Source organism: Xiphophorus maculatus, chromosome 22, assembly GCF_002775205.1.
Source record: "Xiphophorus maculatus strain JP 163 A chromosome 22, X_maculatus-5.0-male, whole genome shotgun sequence".
In the NCBI taxonomy this organism is placed as follows: Eukaryota; Metazoa; Chordata; class Actinopteri; order Cyprinodontiformes; family Poeciliidae; genus Xiphophorus; species Xiphophorus maculatus.
Genome location: NC_036464.1, coordinates 4,615,600 through 4,639,854, shown reverse-complemented (window position 1 = coordinate 4,639,854; position 24,255 = coordinate 4,615,600). Strand labels below are relative to the sequence as shown.

The 24,255-nt window shown below is 37.2% G+C and overlaps 1 protein-coding gene across 2 annotated transcripts in view; it reads left to right on the top strand.

Moving 5' to 3' along the window:
* Window positions 1-24,255, top strand: part of inpp5a (inositol polyphosphate-5-phosphatase A) — a 224,810-nt gene that overhangs the window by 28,763 nt on the left and 171,792 nt on the right. For both annotated transcript variants that reach the window (XM_023328035.1, XM_005795167.3), the window contains exon 2: window positions 11,289-11,330. In XM_023328035.1, the coding sequence (XP_023183803.1) occupies window positions 11,289-11,330 (42 nt within the window). The remainder of the gene's footprint in view (window positions 1-11,288; window positions 11,331-24,255) is intronic.

Below are 24,255 nucleotides of genomic sequence, written 5' to 3'. Positions count from 1 at the left end.
CAGTCTGTTGCAGTTGTAGTTTTTAGTTTTTTTTCCCAAAGGTCCCATCTAAATATGTTTACACCTCTTATATTGACCATTACTGACAGCACTGTATGTAGCGTTAAACTGATAGAAAAAAAGTTTTCTTGAGATCTGAAGATGTTCTTAAAGGGTTTCTGCTGAGACAGTAGTTTGCTGCTTTTGAATGATCATTTGCGTTTCATTCTCATCACACGTTAATCTAAGCCGATCGTATTTGGGTACCAAATAATTTCTAGAACGTTTGATTTTCCAACTTTAGCAGCAGGTCAGTCGGTTGGTCACATCAGATGATTTCATCAACTCCTGATCTTCATGGATTTTTCTGGTTTCACAATATGTTAAAATTCAAAGTGAACAGCACAACTCTTTATGCATTCAGAAATGATTTTCTCATGTCTGTTGTTTAAGGGAAAATTTATTAATTTCAGTCTCTGAACTCTTGTATTGTGAATTAAAAAAAATAATAAATTCTCCACTAGCCCTGTCACAATAACACATTTTTGCTTGGCAACAAATTGTTCCTGTAATTATTGTGATAAATGATAATATTGTTGTTTTGAGACGATTTTATTTATAATAAAATACTAATACAAGTTTGCCCACTCCAACCAATACAATTAAAAAAATTTGTTAAAAGAACACTTAATGCTGAAACTGGGAGATATTTTAATGGATTGTGAAGTCTCTGTAAACAAAGTTGCCCTCCAAAAAATTTGAATAATCAAAATTATTGGGCTAATTTTAATCTATCCCACAATTAATTGAGTAATCGATTATTGCAACAGGTTTTTATATTTGGCAGCATCTTAAAACCCAGAGGATGAACAGAAAGGAAGAGATTAAAAACCGCTGCAGATAAGGATATCAGATTCTTTGGTTGACACTTCAGTCAAATGTCTTTTCTTTTTTTTCCATTATTGAAATGTTTTTCTTCCCTGCAGCTTTTAAACAGGTTAATTTAATACTTGGTTTTGTCAAAATGATTGCAAATCTAGGCTTCAACTCGTCTAAATTTGAAGGATAATTGCTCAGACAGAAAGTACAGATTAAGTGGATCAATCTGAATGCATGAATTTTCTAACAGTAGACTTTGAAGTTTCGTTCAAGTGGGTGATCCTTTCTCATTGCCTTTTCCTGTAAGATAATTTGTCTCATGGTGATATGAATGTAATATGTGGGCAAAGAGCGCTTCAGGGAGACATGAAACACTTTGTTTGAAGCATACCTCCTCCATACTTCCACCTTTTCTCTCTTGATGGATGAAGACCATCTCACAGGAGCCAGCCTCGGTCCAATTTAAGGTTTCAGAGCGGGTTTGCTCTAATTAATTCCTTAATGAGCCTCTTTGATGTGGAGTTGCATGAAACACAGAAGGGACCTTTCTCTGCGCCAGCCGGCCTCTGCAGAGCGACTCGGAGGAAGAGTTGTTTTCGGCTCCAACCTGTTGAAGGATTCTGGGTCAGCCTTTCTCCTTCATCAGACCCCCTCCCTCCTCTCCGGACCTCCAGCTCCATCCAGCCAGGGTATTTTTAGTCCGCTGCGTGCTTCCTTGAAAGCCAATAACCTCCTTCCAAACAACTTGTCAACACACAAACACTCTTTAGCTTTTCATGCACAGGAAAAAAAACCAAGATGTGAAGTACTTCTACTTTCATCCTAAAGCCAAGTGGGCTTTATTTTTACCTAGGAAGTGTTCGGGGTCTTGTTCGTAAGAGGAAAAGTATGCTAGCACATCAAAGCAGTGGGAAGATTAGGTTGGGAAAACAAGCTTTATGAGGTTGTTTTCCCAACCTAATGTTAATGTCGTTAATGTCTGGAAACATTAACGTTTCCAGACACGTTAATGTTGCAAAGCCAGACTCAGATTTATTGCTGCCTTTTTGCATCGCAAATCAGGTGTTCAGATCAGTGTGTTATCATGTGTTGTGGTGTAGTTTGATTTGATGAAATAAATTTTTCTTCTGTAAGTAGGAAAAATGCTGCTCAATTTGCACAGAATTAAATATACATGACATTATTTTCACCCGTTTTTGCTTACTGGCACCGATCGCTCTATTAACACCAGGTTGAACCCAATTCTGTCTATCTTCTATAAATCAGTGAATTGCATGATAAATTAAAACTGAGTTTGATCATTTCCATTTGGTTGGTTGTTTTTCTCATGTCTCTCTTTTCTACCACAGACTGGATGACAAAAGTCTGGTGCATTGGTCTCAACTGAACCTTTGATTCAGAGACTTCAGTATCCATTTTATTTGTTGTTTTGGTTTTTTGGTTTATGTATTTTTGGATTTTTAAAATGCCTTCCAGTTTCAGTGTTTGTCAGAAATACAAATAAAAAACTAAACAAAATATTTACCCAGGTTTTCTTTATCCCAAAGGGAAATTAAATGTCATAACTCATGTCATCCAAGTACCTTCAAATAGTAATTAAAGGTAGTGATGCTCTGGGCAGGAAGAACCTCCAGTAGCAGTAAGTCTTGCATTGAATCTGAAGTGGCCTCTGACTGAAGACTGTTGCTGTATGACAGTCTGACTCTTATGACATGTTAACATCTCAATTTCTGGGCAGCATTCCACAGTAGCACGTCCTGGTTCACACCATAAATTGTTGGCACTGGCTGCTAACCCGCCTCATTTGCTTTTACCACTCCTATTTAAATCTTTTTGTGGCCGTATTGTTAAAAAGTTGGGCAGAGAGACTCCTTTTCAACTCTTTTGATTTCAAAAGTTCAGGTATTCTTTCAGATGTTAATCAGCTGCTTCCAGATGGCCGTGCATCATAACAACTGCCAATGAGTGAAAAATGGAAAAGCAAAACTTTGCCTGTCTGCTCAGCATCCAGTCTTTGGGAAAAACCTGGCTCTTGCTATCAATCATTTTCCCTAAAAATTGTAGTTATCAAAATGTTTTTACAACCAACAGACACAATCTGGCACTGGTCAAATAAATTTATATATAACTTATGCATTTTGGTGCACTTGTTGCCTAATTTACCACCATCTTCCTCGCGTCTATAAATTCTGCAAACGTCCGACTGCTGCTCAGTTTGTAAGGCAGTCTGAGGTCAAGCTCACTTGACCTCAGACTGACTGCGTTCGTTTTGTTGAGGCTGATGAGTCAAGACGTTGTGCGGGAGTTTCTGGGTGGACAGGAAGTGCTGCTGTTTTAAAAATGCTTCCATGTGGGATTTAATTTTTGATCTGTATTGTTACAAGCATCTAATAAAAGCTGCACAATCCAATGTCAGGTTGTATTCAAGCCTTGGTTGTTTTTTGGTTTGAAGGTTAGACGTTAAACCTGGCTGTTTTTCTCAGCAGTGGACTCGTATGTCTGCGATTAGTGTCAGGTGTAACCAAGCAACCGGAGCTTTTTTAAGGCTGCTCATCTTCACTCTCTCTTATCAATTATAGAGTCTCTAAGCAGCAGGCCTACTTTTTTTTTTTTTTTTTTTTTACATTAGTTTATTTTCTAGGAAAGAAAGCAATTGTTTTTGGAGACTTTTTGATTACAAAGAAAATCATTTGGTGGTTTTAATGATTTAGTTTAACTGTAGAGCTGAATAATTGCACAACAAACAGATTCAGTTATTTTTAAAAACAAGAATTTGGGATACAAGTCAGTTTTTCCTAATGGTACTTGGTAATTTTTTTCACATTTTGCTATAACTGGTCTGACATGAATAACCAAGATTTATATCCATCTTGTCACAGTTTGTGTTTCAGGAGGCGAAGGGGATTGTGTTGGCTATGTGGCATTTGTTTGTTCATGTGACATTGATTGTGTGGTTGTTTTTTTCCATTGAAAATATTAGTAAATATCGGTCATTGGCCCAAATGTTCCTTATCTGTGCATCTCTAATTTGTTTAATACTTCCAAAATTGAGACATTTGTTACATTTTCAGTTGCTGCGGTTTGATTTCACACTGCACTGAGTCAGACAAACCAACCCCTTTGAAAAATTTGTTCCCCTCCTCACCTGAGGTGGCGCTGCACCAAGAACTACTAAAAGAAACACCTTCAAATTTCTTATTTAAAAAATGTAAACGACACTGGAGTAGGGTCAGATTTTAGTGGTTGTAGGTTTCTTTTGTTTTTGGTAAAATCCCACCAGCCATTTCTAAAACTATCAGTAGACTTGCATGTTTGTTTTGGTTGTATTTACCCAGAATGCTTTGCTCTAGTTTGCTTCTTGCTTTTGGAGCGGTCTCCAGTCCGCCGGGCGTTCACATATGTTTTCTAATCAGTTCAACCGAGCAGATACCAAGGTTTTTAGGCAGACCAGAGTTTGCTGATTTGGTCCGCATCAGAGTTTGATTACTCGTTCACACCTCCCCAAATGAACCGGATTTTCTAAGCAAACAATAACATAACTTGGATTAAAGCGGCCTAAACGGGGTTGGTGTGAAAGCAGCCTACATTTGGGTGGTATAGAACAGAATGAGTTTCAGCTTGAGTGCTTGGTGAATCAGGAAGAAGACCCTGTGTGCTCCCAGCATATCAACATGGGGGATTTAATGAGTTGACGTAACTTCCCCCCAAACCTCCGCTTTGAGTTTATGCAGCCTGCTGCCCTGCAGGATGCAAGGGAATGCTAAAACACCGACAGCGAAAGAATTTCTCACCGAAGACGTCCAGTGGAAAGAACAGCGTGTCCACTTCAGATCACGACCTCTGAGTCTCTGAGGGTTATGACCTGACTATGTCTACTCACAGAAAAGCAGAAGGAGGTTTCCCGCTCTTCTCTCTTTCTTGGTTGTTGTGAAAATTATGTTTTGAATTAACTTTAGGATAGTCCTAACTATAGACATATAGGTTATGTGTTTCCAGCAGGAGTCCTGGTTTTGTGTTTGCAGTACTGAAACTGAAAGTAAAAACTCCTCCTTTGCAAGTGGAGTTGAGAATATGAAACAAATCTTTTAGTGAGTTATTCTGGGTGTGAAGGTGTGTTTCCACTTTCATTTAGTATGAATAACCTATTTAAGGGCCGCCCTTTGTGCAGGTTTTAATGGAAAAGCACATTGTTTTCCACAGCATGCTTAGCTTCAGTGGTTTGCGTGACATTAGCTCAGCTGAAAGATTGAAAGTGGCAAATATCTTGTCACAAGACAGTCGTTCCTGCAGCCCAGAGAAAACACTCTGATGGTGGCCTAGTTACGCTGATTCGGGTTTTTTTGATGTTTAGTGAAACTAAACATAAAAGAGGTAAAGAAATTAGTTCTCTTATAAAAAACTGATGTCTGTACAGTGCACTTTGTAATTTTAGGTTTTCAAATAATGATTATTTTAGCAATTGATTATTCTATTGATTATTCTGATGATTAATTTAACATTCTGCAGAGTTTTCATTTAACCACATAAGCTTTTTTGTACAATATGGAAAAACATTAAAAGATGCAAAAAGCAAATAATTTTTTAAAAATGAGAATATAAAAACAGCAGCTGATATAAAACAGCATTTCTTTATTGTAGGCTTGATCATTTGTAGCAAAGGATGCATCTGCAGCAAAAACTACTGTATACTAGTTTTTATACCAGTTATAAAAATATACCAGTTATTTCTTGATTAATAACTGGGCAGCAAAAGGTTCTTAATTGGATTTTTTTCATTACAGAATTTGTACCAAGTGAAGCTAAAAAATACCACGTAAATTCTGGATAGAACATATTTACAGACAAACAAGGTATTTCATCTAATATGCAAAATGTTAATATTTTGTGCAGTTTTTGCTTTATTTGTGCTTTAAGTTTGTTGTTCTTAAAAGAAGTTGAGATTTTTAGAGTCTCCAGTTACAGATTAATCTATTACTAAATTAGTTAATGATCATTTGAATAATCAATTAATGGTGATTAATTGTCTAAGCCCTAGTCATCAGTACAAACATTTAAATCCCACCTTTTGGGAAGGCTTGAATTTAGGCCTGATTTGTTTTGCAGCACAGCCTCCTTGTTCCTCAAAGGGTGTGAAATCTAGGCCATCCTCTCAGAAAACAGAGAAGAGGCGGGAGGTGGAGACAAGTGAGCGAGTGAAAGTTCCTCTGAAGGATGAAGAGCAGCAGTGCAGGGTTTGAGTCTATTTATACCCCCATGTCTGCGGAGCTCCACTTTCTAATTAACTCCGAATTAACTTGTGACGAGTCGAGGGTGGGCGGCTTGGATCCGGGGCTGCAGATATAAACGTCTCTTTTCTTATTAGCCCATTTTGTCGGGCCTCTGAGGGCCCCCGCCGGCGCTCCTCTGAGCCGCCCCGGCAAGTCCGACATCTGTTCCCCAGAACCGTCTTTGCTGCACATCAAAGCCGCAGCATCGGACTTATCTGGGATGATGGAGAAAAGATCTCCAGGGTCTCCTGCAGCCAGCAGGCGGTGATGGCATACTTAAAGACTCGTTTGAGAAACTGTCACCGGGACGCTTTTGTTGTCTGGTGTTGTTATATAAAGTGTAACACAGAAACAAATGAAAGAGATGAAAGCAGGCTGTGTGTTAGTTTCATCAGGTTTTACAAGGTCATAATCAAAACATAAGGGCATAACTCTGCAACTGGCAATTATTATAGTTATTGATTATTCAAACAAATAATTGATTTAAAATGAAAAAAATTTACACATTCTAGAGATTTTTCACTTAATTACATACATTTTTCCTATACAATATTATAAATATATTAAAATGTACAAATGTAGCCAACGGACTTTACAATTACCAACTCTTATCTTATGTATATATTTTTTTCATTTTATGTCTCTTATGGCTATATTTGTGTTTAAAATTTAACACCTTGGATGGAGTAGCTTGTCAACCAATAAGCTGCATCATCTTGGGGATTAATAAATATCCTACTCTAAAAATAAATTCATTTTTTAAGTAAGAAAATGTTTTTCTTACCTTTAATGCAACAACAAGCATTCCTTTAGTGTATGTTTGTGTATATACAGCTAACGATGTATCTGCAGCTAAAAAAATAATACTTGTAACATCAACATGTGAAAAGTTCAGTCTTTTCTGCTTGACTTAACATCAGTATTAGTGATCTGTTGATTAATAATAGCAAAAGGTGCTTAGGAGATTTTTTATTTTTCTTTACAGAATTTGAACAAAGTGAACTAAACTGAGGACTTTTGGTTATAATTAATATATTTAATAATATTTGATCTTTATTGCAAATATATACATATATATCAAGGTTTCCCCCAGAAAACTTGCTAAGCCCGGTGGTTGTGCGCTAAGGCAGTCTTTCATCCAGTGGCCCGCCATGTTTTTGAGTTAAAAAAAGTTTAAAGTTGACAGGACATTTTGAAATATCTCTTGATAATTACCGTTATTTGTTATTAAAAGATTGGAAGATTAATACCTGAACACCAGCTATAACGTCTTAAAAAATGCAAACATTTTAAATAGACTTAAGAAAATAAGCAGTGCTTAGCCTGGGGGGGCGGCACAAGTAAAGCCTGGTGGCCCACCAGGCTTATAATACACAGGAGGAAACCCGGTATATTTTGTAGACATCTGGATTAGTTACTGCTCTGAATGTGTTCTTTCAATAAATGGCCATTTCTCAGAGTCTGTATATTCCAGTTAGCAATTAACCTATCACTAAATTAGTTGATGACTGCTTCAATAATCGATCCATCACTATTAATCTGATTAATAGTTTCAGCAATAACATAACTTTGTTTGTTTGTGGTGGTCCGGTAGCATCTCCAAGGTCGGAACCTGTCTGTTCCTCTGTGCGTCTGCATCTGTCTCACTCTCCGTCTCTTCCTCCGTTCCTGTGACTAATGACAGGCTCCGCAGCTCGTTTCCTTATATAGAGCCACACTCTGTCTGATCTGCCTCAGATTGGGACAGCGCACACACTCACCAAGTCCTGGAGGATTCAGGTGCCCCTTTGTAACACTAATATTAACATCTAACAAGCATTTCCTCTTTAGCTCATTTGATTCTGTGTCTTTTAATCAGCGTGGACTGGGCATGGTTAGAGATCTTCATTTTAGAATAAAGATTTGTAGCAAAAATGTTGTTTTTGTGACCTTATTACTTTCATTTCAAACAGAAAATTGTTTATTTCTCGCTGATGCTAGATTCATGAGCAGTGCCATGAAAAGGTTTGTGCCGTGGGTAATTGAGGTCTCTAAATCCTGTAAATATCAGGACTCGGGGATCTGCTGTATTGTATTCAGACCGATGTAAAGCGTTTATCAATATGCCACAATATCTGCAAGATAAGCACATAAACAATATCACCGTCAACTATTGAACATCCCATTGATGTTTGTGGAGTGTTTCTAGTATTGAGAGTTTTGGAAGTAAAACCCATTTGCTTGATTTTGTGGAGTTCTTATTTTTGTTTAAAGTAGTAGTTTAAAATAATTACCAAACAATTCATCGCATTGATGAGGTATTTGCTTAGCTTTGTGCCTGGTTGCCATCTTGGGCCAAAGAGGCCTACGTTTATAATGTATTTGCTTTTTGTAACAAATGCCAACAAAGCCTGTGAATCCCCCAAGTGTTCTTATTATAGACTGGTCGAGTAAGGACAAACTTTCTTTCTCTCTTGCCCCACACACGCACACACACACACACACACACGCACACACGCACACACACACACACACACACACACACACACACACACACACACACCCGGTCGTTCATTAGACCTAGTTATCGACATTGGGAGATCTCTCCTTAAATGGTAGACTGCCCAGGGCCCTGTGTCTGTTTCCACCACGCAGACTAAATGAAGTCCAGGTCTGGGAATAGCCTTTTAAAGAGGAGGGGAAAGCTGGATGGAAAGCAAAAAAAAAAAAGAGAGAGTTGTAGAGGAAAAATGATGGTGAGAGGCTCTGGAAAGGTTTTGACCTTTAAAGATAATGTAATTGAAGAGAAACAAATAGGGTGATTTTTTTAGTTGTCGATTAATTTTTCACTTATTTTCATAATTGTGTAAAATAACTGCAGCATTCTGCATATTTTACATTTGGTTCTTGTCATACAATATTAGAAATACATTAAATGATGCAAAGAAACAATTCAACTCCTTTTTTAAAATAAGAAAGTAAACATTTTATTTCCTAAAATGCAATAACAGCATTCCTTTAAGGTACGCTCAATCATTTGTATCAAAGGACGCATCAACAGCTCAATCGATTAATAATTGGATAGCAAAAGGTGCCTAATAATTTTTCTTAACTGGGTGAAGCTGAAACAATGGAGTTTTGGGTAGAACATATTTACAAAGAATTTTTATTTTATATCTTAAATGCTAATTGTATATATTTCTGGTACAGTTTTGGCTTAATTTCTCCTCTGAGTTTTGTTCTTTCAAGACGTTGACATTTTTAGAGTCTATGTACCCCAGTTGATGATTAATCAATTACTAAATTAGTTAGTGATCATTTGAATAATTGATTAATCACGATTCATTTGATTAATCATTTCAGCTCTAATCAACAGTACAAATTACAACCTTTGTGACGGCTTGAATTTAGGCCTGATTTGTTCTGCAGCACGAAATTATTGCTCTGTGTTAGCATCCAGGTGCTACGTTAGCACCTGGATGCTAACACACCCTTAAACAGATACTGATGATAAAATAAAATCAATTTTATTTTATTGTTACAGCTACATACATTCCTGCCACCAGCAAAGGTAAAACTTATTAACTTTAAGTAAATTTCAGCTTGTTCTGGGGGGATTTTCTTGGTGTTTTTTCATTTCCACTCTTTCCACACTTAAGTTGATGATAAATATTCGAAATATACAATTAAGCCCAATGTTATTCCTACCCCCAATAGTTTAAAAGAAATTTAAATTATAATCTAAATCTGTGTGAATAAGTTTGGGTTTCAGCTTATAGGATACTGACAAGACGTTAAGAGATTTTTGGCTTTTGGGTGAAATTTCAGGATGACCCTAAAGTTCACTGAAACATTTCCTGGTGACCTACTCTAATATTTTAAATGCACATCACTGTTTTAGTACTTTTTAATTCAACTTGTTGTTCTCTAACAAGAACCTAAAATTAACAGCAGGTAAATCAACCAGTACATTTCCTGCTTGGTATTTAAACAGATGGAAACAGAAACTGGTCAGAGAAGCTGCCAAGAGGCTGAAGGAGCTGCAGACATTTCCAGGTAGTTCTGCTTGTGTTCTGCACGGGTCAGCAACCTGAAGGAGTAGGTTTCCCAGACCAAATATTTTCCTTCCCAGTGAAACATCTTGTCCCGGTTAAAATCTCCCAAAACTTTGCGGGAGACTTTTATGCTCTGATGTCAAACATGAGTTCCAAAAGATGTGGCACAATGCTCGCAGTAAAACACGGTAGTGGCTCAGTGGGGCTCTGGGATCATTTTTCCACAGGTTGAGAGTTTGAGTTTTTCTTGAGGTAGCTGAAATGTTGCTCTAAACACCATATTAGGCTGCATCTAACAATTATTGTAATAACGGATACAATAATTGTATCCGTTATTACAATAATTGTTACTTTACTTGGATTACAAACTGGCACATTCTCCTGATTTTTCATTTAATCACTTAAATTGATTTTGTATAATTTTAGAAATACATTAAAATATGGAAATAAATAAAAATCCTTTTAAAATAAGAAAATAAACATTTAATCACCTAAAATGCAATAACAATGTTCCATTAGTGATTGCTTATAGAAAAAGATGCATCTGCAGCTAAACAATATTTCACGTGAAAAGCTTAATTTCTGTTGGACTCGGCATCAGTACAGTGAATGTCTAGTCTGGTGACCATTATTTAGATTAAATAATAAAAAATACGAAGAAAAAGTTGCTTAATATGAGATATATTTTTTGTTTTTACTCCAAATAACTATTAAATGGTTATTAAAATAGCTAACAATTATTTTAACAATAAATTGGTCCAATTAATAGTTTAAACTCTCTCTTTGCTAGAAAGCTAAAGAAAAACTTCACTAGAAGAACTTACTTGGCGTCTCCTGAAGAGGGCTATGAGTTAGAAATATTCTCCTAATCTGAAAGATTTGGAGAAGATATTGATATTAAATGTTGTAATTTGATCAAAGGAAATGAAGTATTAATGGTGTCAACACTGAGTTATCGGAGGTGAAATGATTGTTGCCTGTTCTTTCTGGTTTCCTCGTAGCGGTCACTTCCACTGAGGTGTTGAACATTTTGGAAATGGAAATTGACAAATGAAGACTTTTTAAAGCCGTTACAATTTCTTGTTTTTAAAAAAATCCATTAATTGTATTTCTTTTCTTTTTCTTTCAGACTGAAAATCTGAAGAAAGTATGGCTGAAAGAATTTTTCGAGGTAAGACGCAAACTCAAATATTCAGCAATGATTCCAGTAGTTTTAGATGGCATTAGACTGCATTACCCAGCATGCAAGTGTCTCTGCTTATAAAGAGGAATAGATTCTGTGGTTTTGTCCATCAGGACTTAAATTGATCACTTAGTGGAAAGTCATTTCTGAACAGTTTCCTTGTCATTAAAAACCAGTTGGGTTGTGCATGAATCTGTATCAAGTTTCAGGGTTTTTTAAGTTGCATTACAATTTGAGTTTTCATCTGACACTTTTGTTAATGTTGTATATAAAACAGATTGTTGCTTTTCTGTCCTGATTTATTTATGTAAATATTAGTTTTAAATCTTTTCAATCAGGATTGCATGAAAATACATTAGAATGTCATTGTAAAAAGTAATTTAATTAAAAAGTTTAAGACTTTTGAACAGGTTCTTGAAATTGAGTGAGCCCTATATTCATTCCTTGTTTTGATATATTTATTTCCCTCTTGGTAATACTTTCTTTTACCTTTTTTTATCCCAGTAAGGCATGTTTCCATTGAGCTATTTGCTGGTTTACTGTGGTGTTATGTGCAGTTTATGTGAAAAATTGTCAGAACTGACAACCCAAGGAGAGTTTGATCGTCGGCAGCAGAAGATAACAAAGTGAAAGTGATGTGTCAAAGAAAATTGATAGTTTGTCAAAGATTTGACAGGATTTCCATTGGTTCTCAAATTGTTTAGCTTCTAATCCAAAAAAAAGAGTGTTGTGACCCAGATTATCTGAACTAGATTATAGTGACTGTGGAAATGGCTTCCATGTTGTTTTCTCTATTTACTTGGGAGGCAGCGATCTATACTCTGTGAAATATTTGAGTAAAATACCTCCTGGAATCACCTTGTAGGTACAGAAATCTCCATTTCTGCCTACCAAACTTTTATCTTTTATCTATTTTAGTGTGTAAAATAGATTACACACTAAAAGAGGCTTAAACCGTGAGTTTGCATCTGCTTGTTGCTTCTTGTGTGTAATCCTTCATGTCTCTCAAGCATTTCCCCATTTTTTTGGGTTACAACCACAAACTTCAATCAGAAAGTGATGCATAATTGTAAAGTAAAAGAAAAAAAATTGCAATGTTATAAAAATAAAATGAAAATAAATGCATTTAACCCGGATACCTCTACATAAAATTAATCTTTGAGCACGAGAACAAAACAGCCAGGTGATTATTTGTGTTGCGCAGCGCTCTTTCTTCTGCGTTTGACATGTTGATGAACATTGTAGTTCTAAACATACCGTCAGCACTACAGGGGACTGGTTGACATCAAAGCTTCTGGATGTGTTAGTGGCCTAGTTAAAGTCTGGACGTATCTCTTATTGAGTTGTTGTTCTCAGGCTCTTTGAGTTCTTTCTAAAGAAGAACAGGGGAAAACACCTCGGTGTCTGTTTCTTGAAAGCTGGTAAAAACTTTATCCCAAACTACTTGCAGCTTTAGTTGTAATTATATATAAAAATCGTTGACTTGAGGTTGGTGTTTTTTTTTTTTTTTTCTGTCGTTCCACATAAAGTCCAGATAAAACCCATTAAAGTTTGTGGTTGTAATAGGAAAAATTGTGAAAAACTTAAGGGGCTGCCAATGTTTTTGGAAGCCAAAAAACCCAGAGATTTTCTTTTCAAAGAAATCCTTTATGTCTTGCAAATTAAAACAATACACATTCATTTATCAGAATATTCTTCTTCTGTGGTACGGAGTGAGACAATGGGTGTGTCCTCTGCCAGCTGTTACGCGCCTATATGACCACAAACGCTGCAGATCACCAGAGTGATTTCCTTCTTGTTTCTCAGCTGTACATGAGAGCTGAAGCACAGATGTGTGGAAATAATTTTCTGATGTTGGTGTAGCTGATATCTTGTCATTTTCATGACCTAATCGCCTTTCTTTTTTTTCTTTCTCTCTCTCTCTTTTTTTTTTTTACAAACATTTGAGCTCAGTCATGTTTCATATCACAATGCTTCAACCGCTGAGGAACCACCAACTGTTTCCACTGGGTTAAAGGAAGCGAGGCAGCTGAACCTCCTGACTGCTGTCAGAAAGTGCTGCAGAATCTGATAGAAAAGAGATTGAATGAGATAACAAAGCAAAAACAGTCATTTTAGAAGTTATTTTAATGCACAAATGAAGTCGCTAAGAAATATGTTTACTTAGCATTCGATCAGCTAAGAAAGCCCATTTTTGTCTTGTCATAAGGTTAATGTTAGATGTCAACATGGGGTCCATTGAGGCCAGTTAAACTTTTGTTGCCTGATTGAAGGAAGTGATGTATCTAGAGAAACCCACGCTGGCTGCAGGGGCAACATGCAAACTCCACACAAAGGTCTCAGCTAGAGACTAAGTACCAAATAACTGTGCTGTTACTTTTCGAAACAATTTGGGTAAAGTTAAAAAAACTATTCTTTGTCTTTGTCTCTGATGATTTAGTAGATGTTAAAAAAGTCAGTTTTTTTTCTTGTTCCTCTTTAGTGTCAGAAAACTAGGGGCACAACTAATGATTATTTTTGTAATTGATTAGTTAATTGGATGAAAATATTGGCATGTTCTGCAGATTTTGCATTTAACAACTTTTGTATACAATATTAGGCATACATTAAAAATTAAGCAAATAATTTAATTCCTTTTTTGTATTGGAAAATTAATTTTACTACCTAAAATTAACAACTGTAGAATTCCTTTAATGTATGCTTAATCATTTGTAGCAAAGGATGCATCTGCAGCTAAAAATACTTCTAACATCAACATATGAAAAGATCAGACATTTCTGCATAACTGAACATCAATACAATGTAGTGTTGATCCTTTGACCAATTAATAATTGGATAGAAAACAGTGATTTTTTTTTCTTCAGGTGAAGTTAAAACTAGACCATTTTGAGGAGTCCTAGGTGGAACATTTTTACAGATTTTGCACATTTTGTGCTTAATTATTGCTCTTTATGTTGTCAAATTACTTTTTTAAAAGTCTGGATACTCCACTTAACAAATTAATCAATAACTAAACTGTTTGATAATTTTTAAATAAGTGATTAATCAGAATTAGTCCATCTAATTGTTTCAGCCCTACATGAAACCAAAACTCAGTTTTTTGTAAAAACATTAACAAACGATGTCGTTTCTGACTCTCATCATTTGTTTTGATGTTGGTGTGTCTTCTTTCTGTCTGAGCGGCCTTTCAGTCCATGTAGGACTCAGACCCTGTGGATGATGTGAAGGTTCAAAGGTCGCCTCCTGATATCTTGCCTGGGTTTTTATTTTTTTATGACGTCACATTATTAAGCAGGGAGTTTAAGCTGCTTTAATGTTAGAAATTGAACACAAAGAAGGTTACTTCCTTTTTTTATTACTTTGTAGTTAAACATCCAAGTAGGGTTAGAAAGTAAAAGTTCAACCAACTAACCAAATATATCATTGGCAAGCAGAATTTGAATTCATAACATCTAAGATATTGCATACTGCCAACATGCAGCCTTCGTTACGGTTGCACAATTTGATATGTTGTACAGAAGAAACCCTCCAGCAGAGATGGAAGCAGCGGATCCAGAGCTAAATCCTGCATGCTCATCAGTAGTTGTGCAACTCTTGCGTCACTGATCAACACCCCGAGGCCAAAAATAATCGTTTGTGATAGTAGCGTGTAAACGTTGTAGCAGCCAGTCTGTCGACGAGACCAGGTTTTGAAGGTTGAGTTAGTGATATTTTCTCAACAGGAAGTGGTTTGACCTAGAGAAATTTTCCATTCCCCTGTTTTATTGAAGAAGAAAAGCAAAGAATAATGGCTGTATGTGAAGCAGAAATCAATTTTCTGTTCATGAATTAGAAGTACGTCATGTAATTATATCTAATCACTGTTAATAGTTGGATATATTCATGTTTTTAAAGAAATTATGTCCTTGCCAATCCAACAGAGTTTGATGCAAGTGATCAGTTGAATTAGTTGAATTAACAACTTTCCAGTATTTTTTTTTGAAAGATGATTGAGGTTTTTTTTGCCTGAAGTGTAAAGCAGCAAGCACTTTCTAAACAGATCGATTTATTTTCAGCTTTCTGCAACCCAAACGTCACTTTCAAGTTGACGAATGTCGCCGTGCCTTAAGCAAGCAGATGTCACAACCAACTCATCACAGAACAGCCTGAAGTTTCCATTCACTCACCAAATCTCATAATAAAACTGAACTTTTATTGATTTGCTTGAATTGTTGAGGCCAGAAGGCCTTGTATGAGTGGATATAAATTCTCTGTTTAAGTTGTTTTCACAGATTGGCAGAGGAGAAACAGTGAGAGTTTCTGTAATCACACTCTATTCACAATGCAGTTTTTCTGAGAAACTGAGCTACTTTGAGTGCAGATTTTGCTAGTGATAGTAGTGATTAATGAAACTGTGTTCAAAATTCAATTAAATTTGGTTCTAAAATACTGTATTTATCCCAAAGAGAAGTTGAATATCGTCATGTCAACCAGGTATATTCAGAGAGTGTTGTGGAAAGTGATGCTTTGGTCAGGAAGGATCTCCAATAGAAGTCCGGTTTGCAACAAAACGGAAGAGGCCTCTGACCGTAGACTGTTACTTTTAAATGCTAACAGCTCAGTGTCCTGGCAGCAGAGACGATATTTCACAGTAACATGACCTGGATGAAACAAGCACTGCTAATCCACCTCATTTGTTTTTGCTGCTCCTCTTTAAATCTTTGACCAGCCGTGTTGTTAGGAAACTGGGCAGAGAGACGTTGGAGTAGGGTAGATATGATCCTTCTCTTTTAAAATTGATGGAAGAAATGGTTTGCAGTTTCTCCTTGTTTCTGCTCCGTGTCTTTGAAGCCTCCTTTTCTACTCCTCTTTGGGCATTTAGGGTCAAAGTTCAGGTATTATTTGAGCTTTTTAGATGTTAACTTCAAAATGTGAATTTTTTGTTCTTTGGAGGTCCAGATCCGTTGTTTGAGGAAGAACATATTCCAGTTTCTAGATGAACAAGTATTAGCAATTTTCACATTTAATCGGAATCAAAAGAAAACAAGTCCAAGTATTTTTCTACATCATAAAGTCGTGTTGGAACTGAATGCTTAAGAGAACTCTGGACGGCTGGTTCCTTTCAGTGAGTGTTCACTTTCAGTCAGGGTTATCGGTAAATCATGGCCACATACCGGACTAATAGATTAATGGATTTCCTCATATTAACTGAAAATGCATAAAACAGATTGAGTATAATGCAGAGCTAATAACCAACAAGTGAATACTGATATTCATGATTAGATTTCCTGCTATCTGCCAGAGCACTAAGGGGCTCTTAATGGCTTTTTTATATTTTCCAGATCAATAACGGGGATGTTGTCGAGTCTTATGATGTCCGAAACAGAAAAACACTGTTAGTAGATTCTCTTTAAATGAACTTTTATATCAAGAAACTGAAACCAGAACGCTAATTTGCTTAAGTAATCGTACCCCTTGGGTTTTATGTGATAGCTCACAGCAAAGTAGCAAAGATAAATGTTTTATTTTAAAATGTTTTTATAAATAGAAATCTGTAAAGGAGTGATGTGGGTTTGTGTTCTATCCTACCGAGTAAAATTCATGTTTCTCTGCAACTACAGCTGCAAAAAACTGAAACTGATTAGATGTAAATCTGTAAACATCAGTTTTCCAGGATTCACAAAGGTTTTGCCTGCTAAATGTTAAATTTATGGATAACTTTTATGAACAATATACTTTTTGTTATTTTATATATATATATTTTTAAAGCAATCAGTATAACATGAGTCAATTAATCTGTGAGAAAATCGATCTCTGCCTCCTTATGGTTCATATGCAGAAATACACTTCTCTGTCATAAACAGTTAATCAGAGGAGGATCTTAAGACTGCCAATCATGCTCATGTATGCGCTGCTCACAGCCTTCCCCTTGCTATCTGTTATGCTACAGTTAGTTCCCCACATTGAGTCTGCTGGGAATGCTAAGGCTGGTCTGCATCATCACCAATGATGGCTGATAAATGGTTTTTCTGTAACGGTAAGCTGTTTCTGCTCCATTAGCACATTGAGCAGTGCATACACAAACTTGATTGACAGCGCTAAGACCCTTCTCCTGATTCTGATTGGTTATATTTGATCTGGAGCAATGCATTTCTGAAGATGGGAGTAGCAGCACTTTTTCACAGATGATTTGTCTTGTTATACTGTCAAAACGTATTGTCAGTTTTAACAAATATGTAAAAAAATGTTTAGAAAAGTTGCATACTGCAGCTTTAAATAAAGTTAAACAGGAGAAAGTGAATGAAAATGTTGAAAACTGTGTATCCTTTCCCTTCTGCTTCACAGTAACACACAACTTTGTGTTGGTTTGTCATGTAAAATCCTAATAAAATACATCAAATCTTGTGGTTTCAGTGTGACAACATGTGGAGGTTCAAGGGTTATGAATACTGTGTGTGCAGTGTGATGTAAGCAGAGCTGCTGCAATGAACTCTGTCACCATTATTGGTCATCAAGTTATTCAATTGTTTATCCATTTAAAATGAATCCTCAGGAGTTTCATTTTGACATCACAACTTTGTTTATATTAACACAAGAAGACAAGGTATAGAAGTAAATACACAGAAACTTTGTTGATGCAGCAAAAGTCCATTTCTTTTTGTGTTTTATGTTTTTGTTCTATAGAGTCTATTCCTGCACATAAAGAAATAAAGTCGTTCGCAAAGCCGGAAGATTCGGATTCTGTTTTTATTGCCTCTCTGCAGAGTGGACTGTAATACAGCAGAGAAATGTCACAAGGGAGTGACTGTACAGAAAACCCCCCTCATTGCTCCATTTTTCCCTGAACTTCCCTGTGGTTTCCATTGAACACACTTGAAGGGTGTTATAGTTGGACGCAGACTGGTTACAATAAACAGAGCTGCTCCCAGCAGAGCACATAAACGGGGGAGAGAAGACTTTGAACCGCTCACGCCCAGCTGTGCAGCGCCTCGGATCGAAGTGCCGTCTCCGCTGGCTGGATTCCGCCATCACCTGACGATACCTTCCAGGAAGGGATAATGTCTTCGTTTGTAGGAATTAAATACTTATAAGGACGCTTGGATTAGGATTTAATAGTCTAGATCAACACTAAGCAGTGCATAATTGCGAAGCAGAATGAAAAATTATTTTAGTTTTTGAAGATTTTTTTTCTTTTTGCAAATAAAAATCTGAAAAGTGTGGCCTTCATTTGTGTTTAGCCTCCCCGAGTTGATACTCTGCCAGACATTTACATGAAAGAAGTGAAATTTCTGTTCATTATTCTTTGCAGAACAAGTCAGGATCAGTAAAATTAGACGAAGAGAACACTTAGAACTTCAGCTTTAAGCCTTGCTACGATTAGATTAAGATCTGGACTTTTGCTACACTGCAAAAACACAAAATCTTATCAACTATTTTTGGTCTAGTTTTTAGTGCAAATATCTTGGTGTATTTGAAATAAGACTAACCTAACTTACAAATAACTTTTCTGCAAGATATTGAAGCTTGTTTTACGTTATATTGGTGAAAAGTTCCTAGCTCCAAAAGTCCTAGTTTGTTTCATTTAAAACCAGACATTTTTCCCATGTTATAATTAAAATAATCTGCCAATGGGACTAGTATTTCTTTCTGCGGCTTTTTTTTCTTGCAACTCTTCTGTAAAAGTCAGATTTGGGAAGTTTCTGTGGTTTCCATGGCAAAATGGCCCATGCTTAATATCAACCAGGTGAAGCTAAAACTGACACTTGAGGACGTATTGGACAAAACATATTTACAGACAAAAAAGCTTTTTTAAAAAAACTTAAATGCAGAACATTTATATTTTGCATGGATTTTGGCTTAATTATTGTTCAAAGTATATTTTCTTTCAGCAAAGTGTCATTTTTTAATAGTTTTTATACTGAAGTTAACTATTACATAATTAATTAGTTAAGTTTTTCTCTCGCAAATGTACAATTTTTAAGCTTCAGTAAATAGTCTTGGTCTTTCTTGTAAATATTTGAGGGTTATTTTTTGGCAGAAATGCACTTCTCCGTTGCCAATTATTTCCCTTTTTTCATTTACAATGGCCAGAACACGCCATCAGTTTCTTTGTGGATGCTGCAGGTTTTGTCACTAAGGGACCTAAATTGACTCCCGGTTTTGATTTATCAGCTTTTAATATTCTCTTAAATCCAATTAAAATCTGGTAAAAACTGCTTTACAACTGTTACCCCACCCCCAATTAGAAACATAGCGCTAGCTCTAGTATTAGCCTTTTTTTTAGCCTCTGTTTTCCACCTCGCTGTAATTATTACTGGAACGAGCAGGCCCAAGCAGACTGTTTACTGAGGGATTTTGTTGCTCATGTTTGTTTTACACTCAGGATATTGGATACATCACGTTTGTGTGTGTGTGTGTGTGAATAATGCATGTCCTGGTACATCGGTAGAGGAATTCTGTTTGCACTGGGCTGCAGGCTTGTGTGCTTTGGAGGAACGTGTCATGGTTGCTTCTCTCTCTCTCTCTCTCTCTCTCTCTCTGTGTGTGTCTGTGTGTGGAGGAAAAAGGAGGGCAAGGAAAGCATGCGGTGGGAGAGGTGTGCCCCTCTAAGTGAACCAGGCCTCATGCCTGTAGCTCCATGCCAGCTCCGTGTTGCTGCTTCTGAGCTGACGTCATGGAAAGAAGCATCCAAATCTGAACTCGGCTCTGCTGGGAACAAGTTAGCCACCATCAGCCAGGATGCTAGGCTACTCATGCTAATGCAGCTGTTAGCCTGCTGACTGACTCCTCTATGCTACAATCAGAAACACCTCAGGAGATAGAATAAAGAGCGGAGAAGGTGAAGTTGACCCATCCTATAAACTGAGTTATGTTGTGTTAAAATAAGCAAAAAATGATTAATAAGTGGACCATCAAATATGGATGCGTTTAGGTTTTCTTGTAGGGATTTTTTAAATATGATGCATCTTGATACAATTTGAAAGAAATGGCTTCACCAATAGACACAAAAACTTTCCAGCAGTAAGTAATGTAGGAAATCATCGCAACAATGTTTCTTCTTTAAGTCTTTAACAATATTTTTAGGAAATTTTTTGGATTGAGAAGGAATTCATATGATGAGCTCAGCAGATGTGCAGTCTCACCAGGTGTTTGCTAAATGGTGCTGCCACTAGTCTGGAGGAGCTGAGTGAGAGCAAGCCTTTCTCAGATATGAAAGAATCAAACCAACCTTTTTCCACTTGGCTGCTTGCAAATCACCTTGTGCCTTCCCAGGTCAACAGTTACTTCTTTAAGGTTATTACTGATATTCAGCAAGGGTGTACTTAGTTTTACAATAAGCAGATTCTCCTTTGTTTGATGAATAACAGCAATGTGCAAGCTGTTATTTAATTTTGTGGACCTTTGGGTGGATTTAAGTAATTATGGAACATGCTGTAAACTAGCTCGTTATCATTTTCTCTCAATAAAATTTAAGTGTTTCCAACATTTCTGAGGATTAAAAAATGCAAATAAATTAACTTAGAGACCAGATACATAAAAGAAGAGCTTTCTTTTAAATCTCCCCGGTAATATAATGTAGTTTCTGAGGATCCTTGACAGCCATATAAAGCCTGTGTGAACTCCTTGAACCTTTATATATTAGATTTCTCTCCTCTATTGGATCATATAAACGAGGCAAAGGAAATAAAACAACTCCTTTCTCTTGCCAGTGAGTCCAATCAAATCTTGCATCAAGGCTCTGCTCTTCTCTCAAGGTTTTGCAATTTAAAAACTTGCATACCCAGAAGCAAAGCAGGGTCATTTGCCTGCCCCACTTGTGTGCAATAGACTAGGCTAAATGGGAATCCACCACTGCGGCTGCAGCAGTTTAAGCGCCACTTTGCATCGCGCCGCACTGAAATCAATGGTCGCCTGACTGATTTGCATTGAAAACGTCTCTGGAGGGAGACTAGTCAGAGATGGTGTCGCATCCAGGCTTCTGACCGGACACAAGCGATATTATATGGAATCAGTTTCAGTTTGTAGAAACAAACAAAAATGTAACATTAATAGGCAGAAAGCCTAGCTGCTTTTGGAATATCCTGTACATATGTCCTGTTGTTAAAGTGGGAGGGTTTCTCATTTAGAATGCATTCACACCAGTTTAGTTTAGTTCGCTTTAATCAAACTCTAATTCAGATGTGTTAAACTCAAGACCCGGGGGCCAAATCTGGCCTGCCATAACTTTTAGTGTGGCCCTCAAGACTCAAGACACTAAATTACATCAATAAGTCCACCCAGTTTTCTGCAATTGATTCTGTGATTGTGGAAATTCACATAAATTCAACAGATTCCTGTATTTTTTCACACTAATGCATAACTATAAGTTTATTGCTAATATCTGTAAAAATGGCCAAAAACTATTGACTTCAACTGACCACTAACAGGATGGAGAAAATGTCCACACCTGATGTTTGTGGAAGAAGAAAACAATCATTTATTTACATGTACAGTTTTTCAGATAAAATTAGTAAAGGCAGGGAGTCTGTCTGCAGACTGAGCTGCAAGAACATTTAATTTCACTTCACTCAAATCGACGTTTAATGGTTTCTGATCCTGGATTAATCAAATGAAATCCCAAATATATACAAAGATAAAATTTTTGCGTGTTTAGGAATCTTCTATTAGCAGATAAAATGTCTGAGGCGAGTTAAAGGCTGCTGAAACCCTGACGGATGAGTTATTTACACAAACGGGAGTCTCCTTGGAATTCCGACGAGAGGACACGCCTGCATATCAAACACACTCGTGTGTGACATCCTTGGGAGGCTGAGAAGCGGCCCGATATGGCAGGTCTCTGTTAGCCACGACAGCATGTCAGAACGGGCTCCTCTCTGCGCTCACATGGAGCAGCTGTCAGCGCTGAGGCCTCGCTCTGTTGTTACGCATCAGTAGCTGCAGAATGCAGAGTCAATATGGCAGTCGCTGCTCAAACGTCAACAGTTTGTGTAAACCGTGTGTGTAATTGGATGCCAGTAAAAGGTTTCTGTTTGTAGAAGAAACGTAAGGCTGGTAATGAAATTACATACTGGTTCCTTACACACACGCATACATGTTTGTATTAATGCCCATGTTGGGACTTCGGATTGACTTCCAGTCAGTAAAACTTTATTCCATATTTACTTAAATTAATTTACGTAGTAGTGGTCTGACTGGATATTTACTTAATTAAATAAATAAGTACTCTTGATTGTTTGTAAGTTAATTCACTAATTTTGGCATTAACCGATTAACAACTGGAAAGCAAGGAGTGCTTAATAGGAGATTTATTAGGCCCGAGCAGCAAAGCGCTGCGAAGGCCTATTGTATCTGTACTGTTTCTTATTAGGCCCGAGCAGCAAAGCGCTGCGAAGGCCTATTGTATCTGTACTGTTTATTATTATTAGGCCCGAGCAGCAAAGCGCTGCGAAGGCCTATTGTATCTGTACTGTTTATTAGGCCCGAGCAGCAAAGCGCTGCGAAGGCCTATTGTATCTGTACTGTTTATTATTATTAGGCCCGAGCAGCAAAGCGCTGCGAAGGCCTATTGTTTCTGTACTGTTTCTTATTAGGCCCGAGCAGCAAAGCGCTGCGAAGGCCTATTGTATCTGTACTGTTTATTAGGCCCGAGCAGCAAAGCGCTGCGAAGGCCTATTGTTTCTGTACTGTTTCTTATTATTAGGCCCGAGCAGCAAAGCGCTGCGAAGGCCTATTGTATCTGTACTGTTTATTATTATTATTATTATTATTATTCTTCCCACCTCTTCGTGTGCCTTTTTGGGGGCTTTATCATATTCAAAAACTCACCAAACTTGGCGGTCGCGACTAGAAAAATTCAAAATTTTGAATTTTAAGGTTGTCGCAAAAATCGCAAAAAAAATTGCTCAACGGCGGCAACTAGCAATTTTCTGTTGACACAATGGTATGAACGTATTTCATCGTAGAGACATGAAATTTGGTACACTTGTAGAGCTCCCCAAAAGACTCAGAACTTACATTTAATGTTATTAGCCAACTATCACAGGAAGTCGGCCATTTTGTCTTGAACGTCCATTTTTTTCCTCGATTTTGACGTTTACAGCCTTCGTATTTGATCGAACTCCTCCTAGGGATTTCGATTGATCGGCTTCAAACTTGGTCAGTCTGATCATAAGGCATGTTTGATTTAAAGTTATCAAATTGGTGAGTTTTGGAGTATGTTGAAGGGGGGTTAGCAGGGGTCAAAGTTCACCTACTCGCCATGAAACACGAAACTCTTATATTTCCTATATAAAAACAGATAGAGGGACCAAACTTTCAGAGATTGGTCGTCATCGGGTGTCCTAAAATACCCTGTGGTGAAATTATTTTTTTAAGTAGGCCACGCCCCCTGAGAACAGGAAGTGTCATGTTTTACTGTGAACGGTCGCTATCTTAGCCCTTTGACCTAATCAACATGAAACTGTGTCCAGAGACAGAAGACATGTTGGTGTGTTGAGTAATCCAACCCCGACCGGCTGCGATGAAGCAGGTGGGCGTGGCGGCGTTGCGAACGCCGTCGAATTTCGTTTGGCTCTGAATTCCACAATTTCGGGCCCAGCTGCTCCAAACTCACTAGGATGGATCCGTATCCACCCACCGACAGGAATTCATAACAGAATTTGGTGGGCGTGGCCTAATTTCTCTATAGCGACCCCTAGAGTATTTTAAATGAACAGCCCCAGGCCATGCTTTATCCTAGAATTACGAAACTTGGTACATATGTGTATCTTTTCAGGACGTACAAAAAAGTCTCTTGGAGCCATGCTCTAAACCCAACAGGAAGTCGGCCATGTTGTATTGAAGGTCCATTTTGGACCTCGAGTTTGACGTTTACAGCCTTCGTATTTGATCGAACTCCTCCTAGGGATTTCGATTGATCAGCTTCAAACTCGGT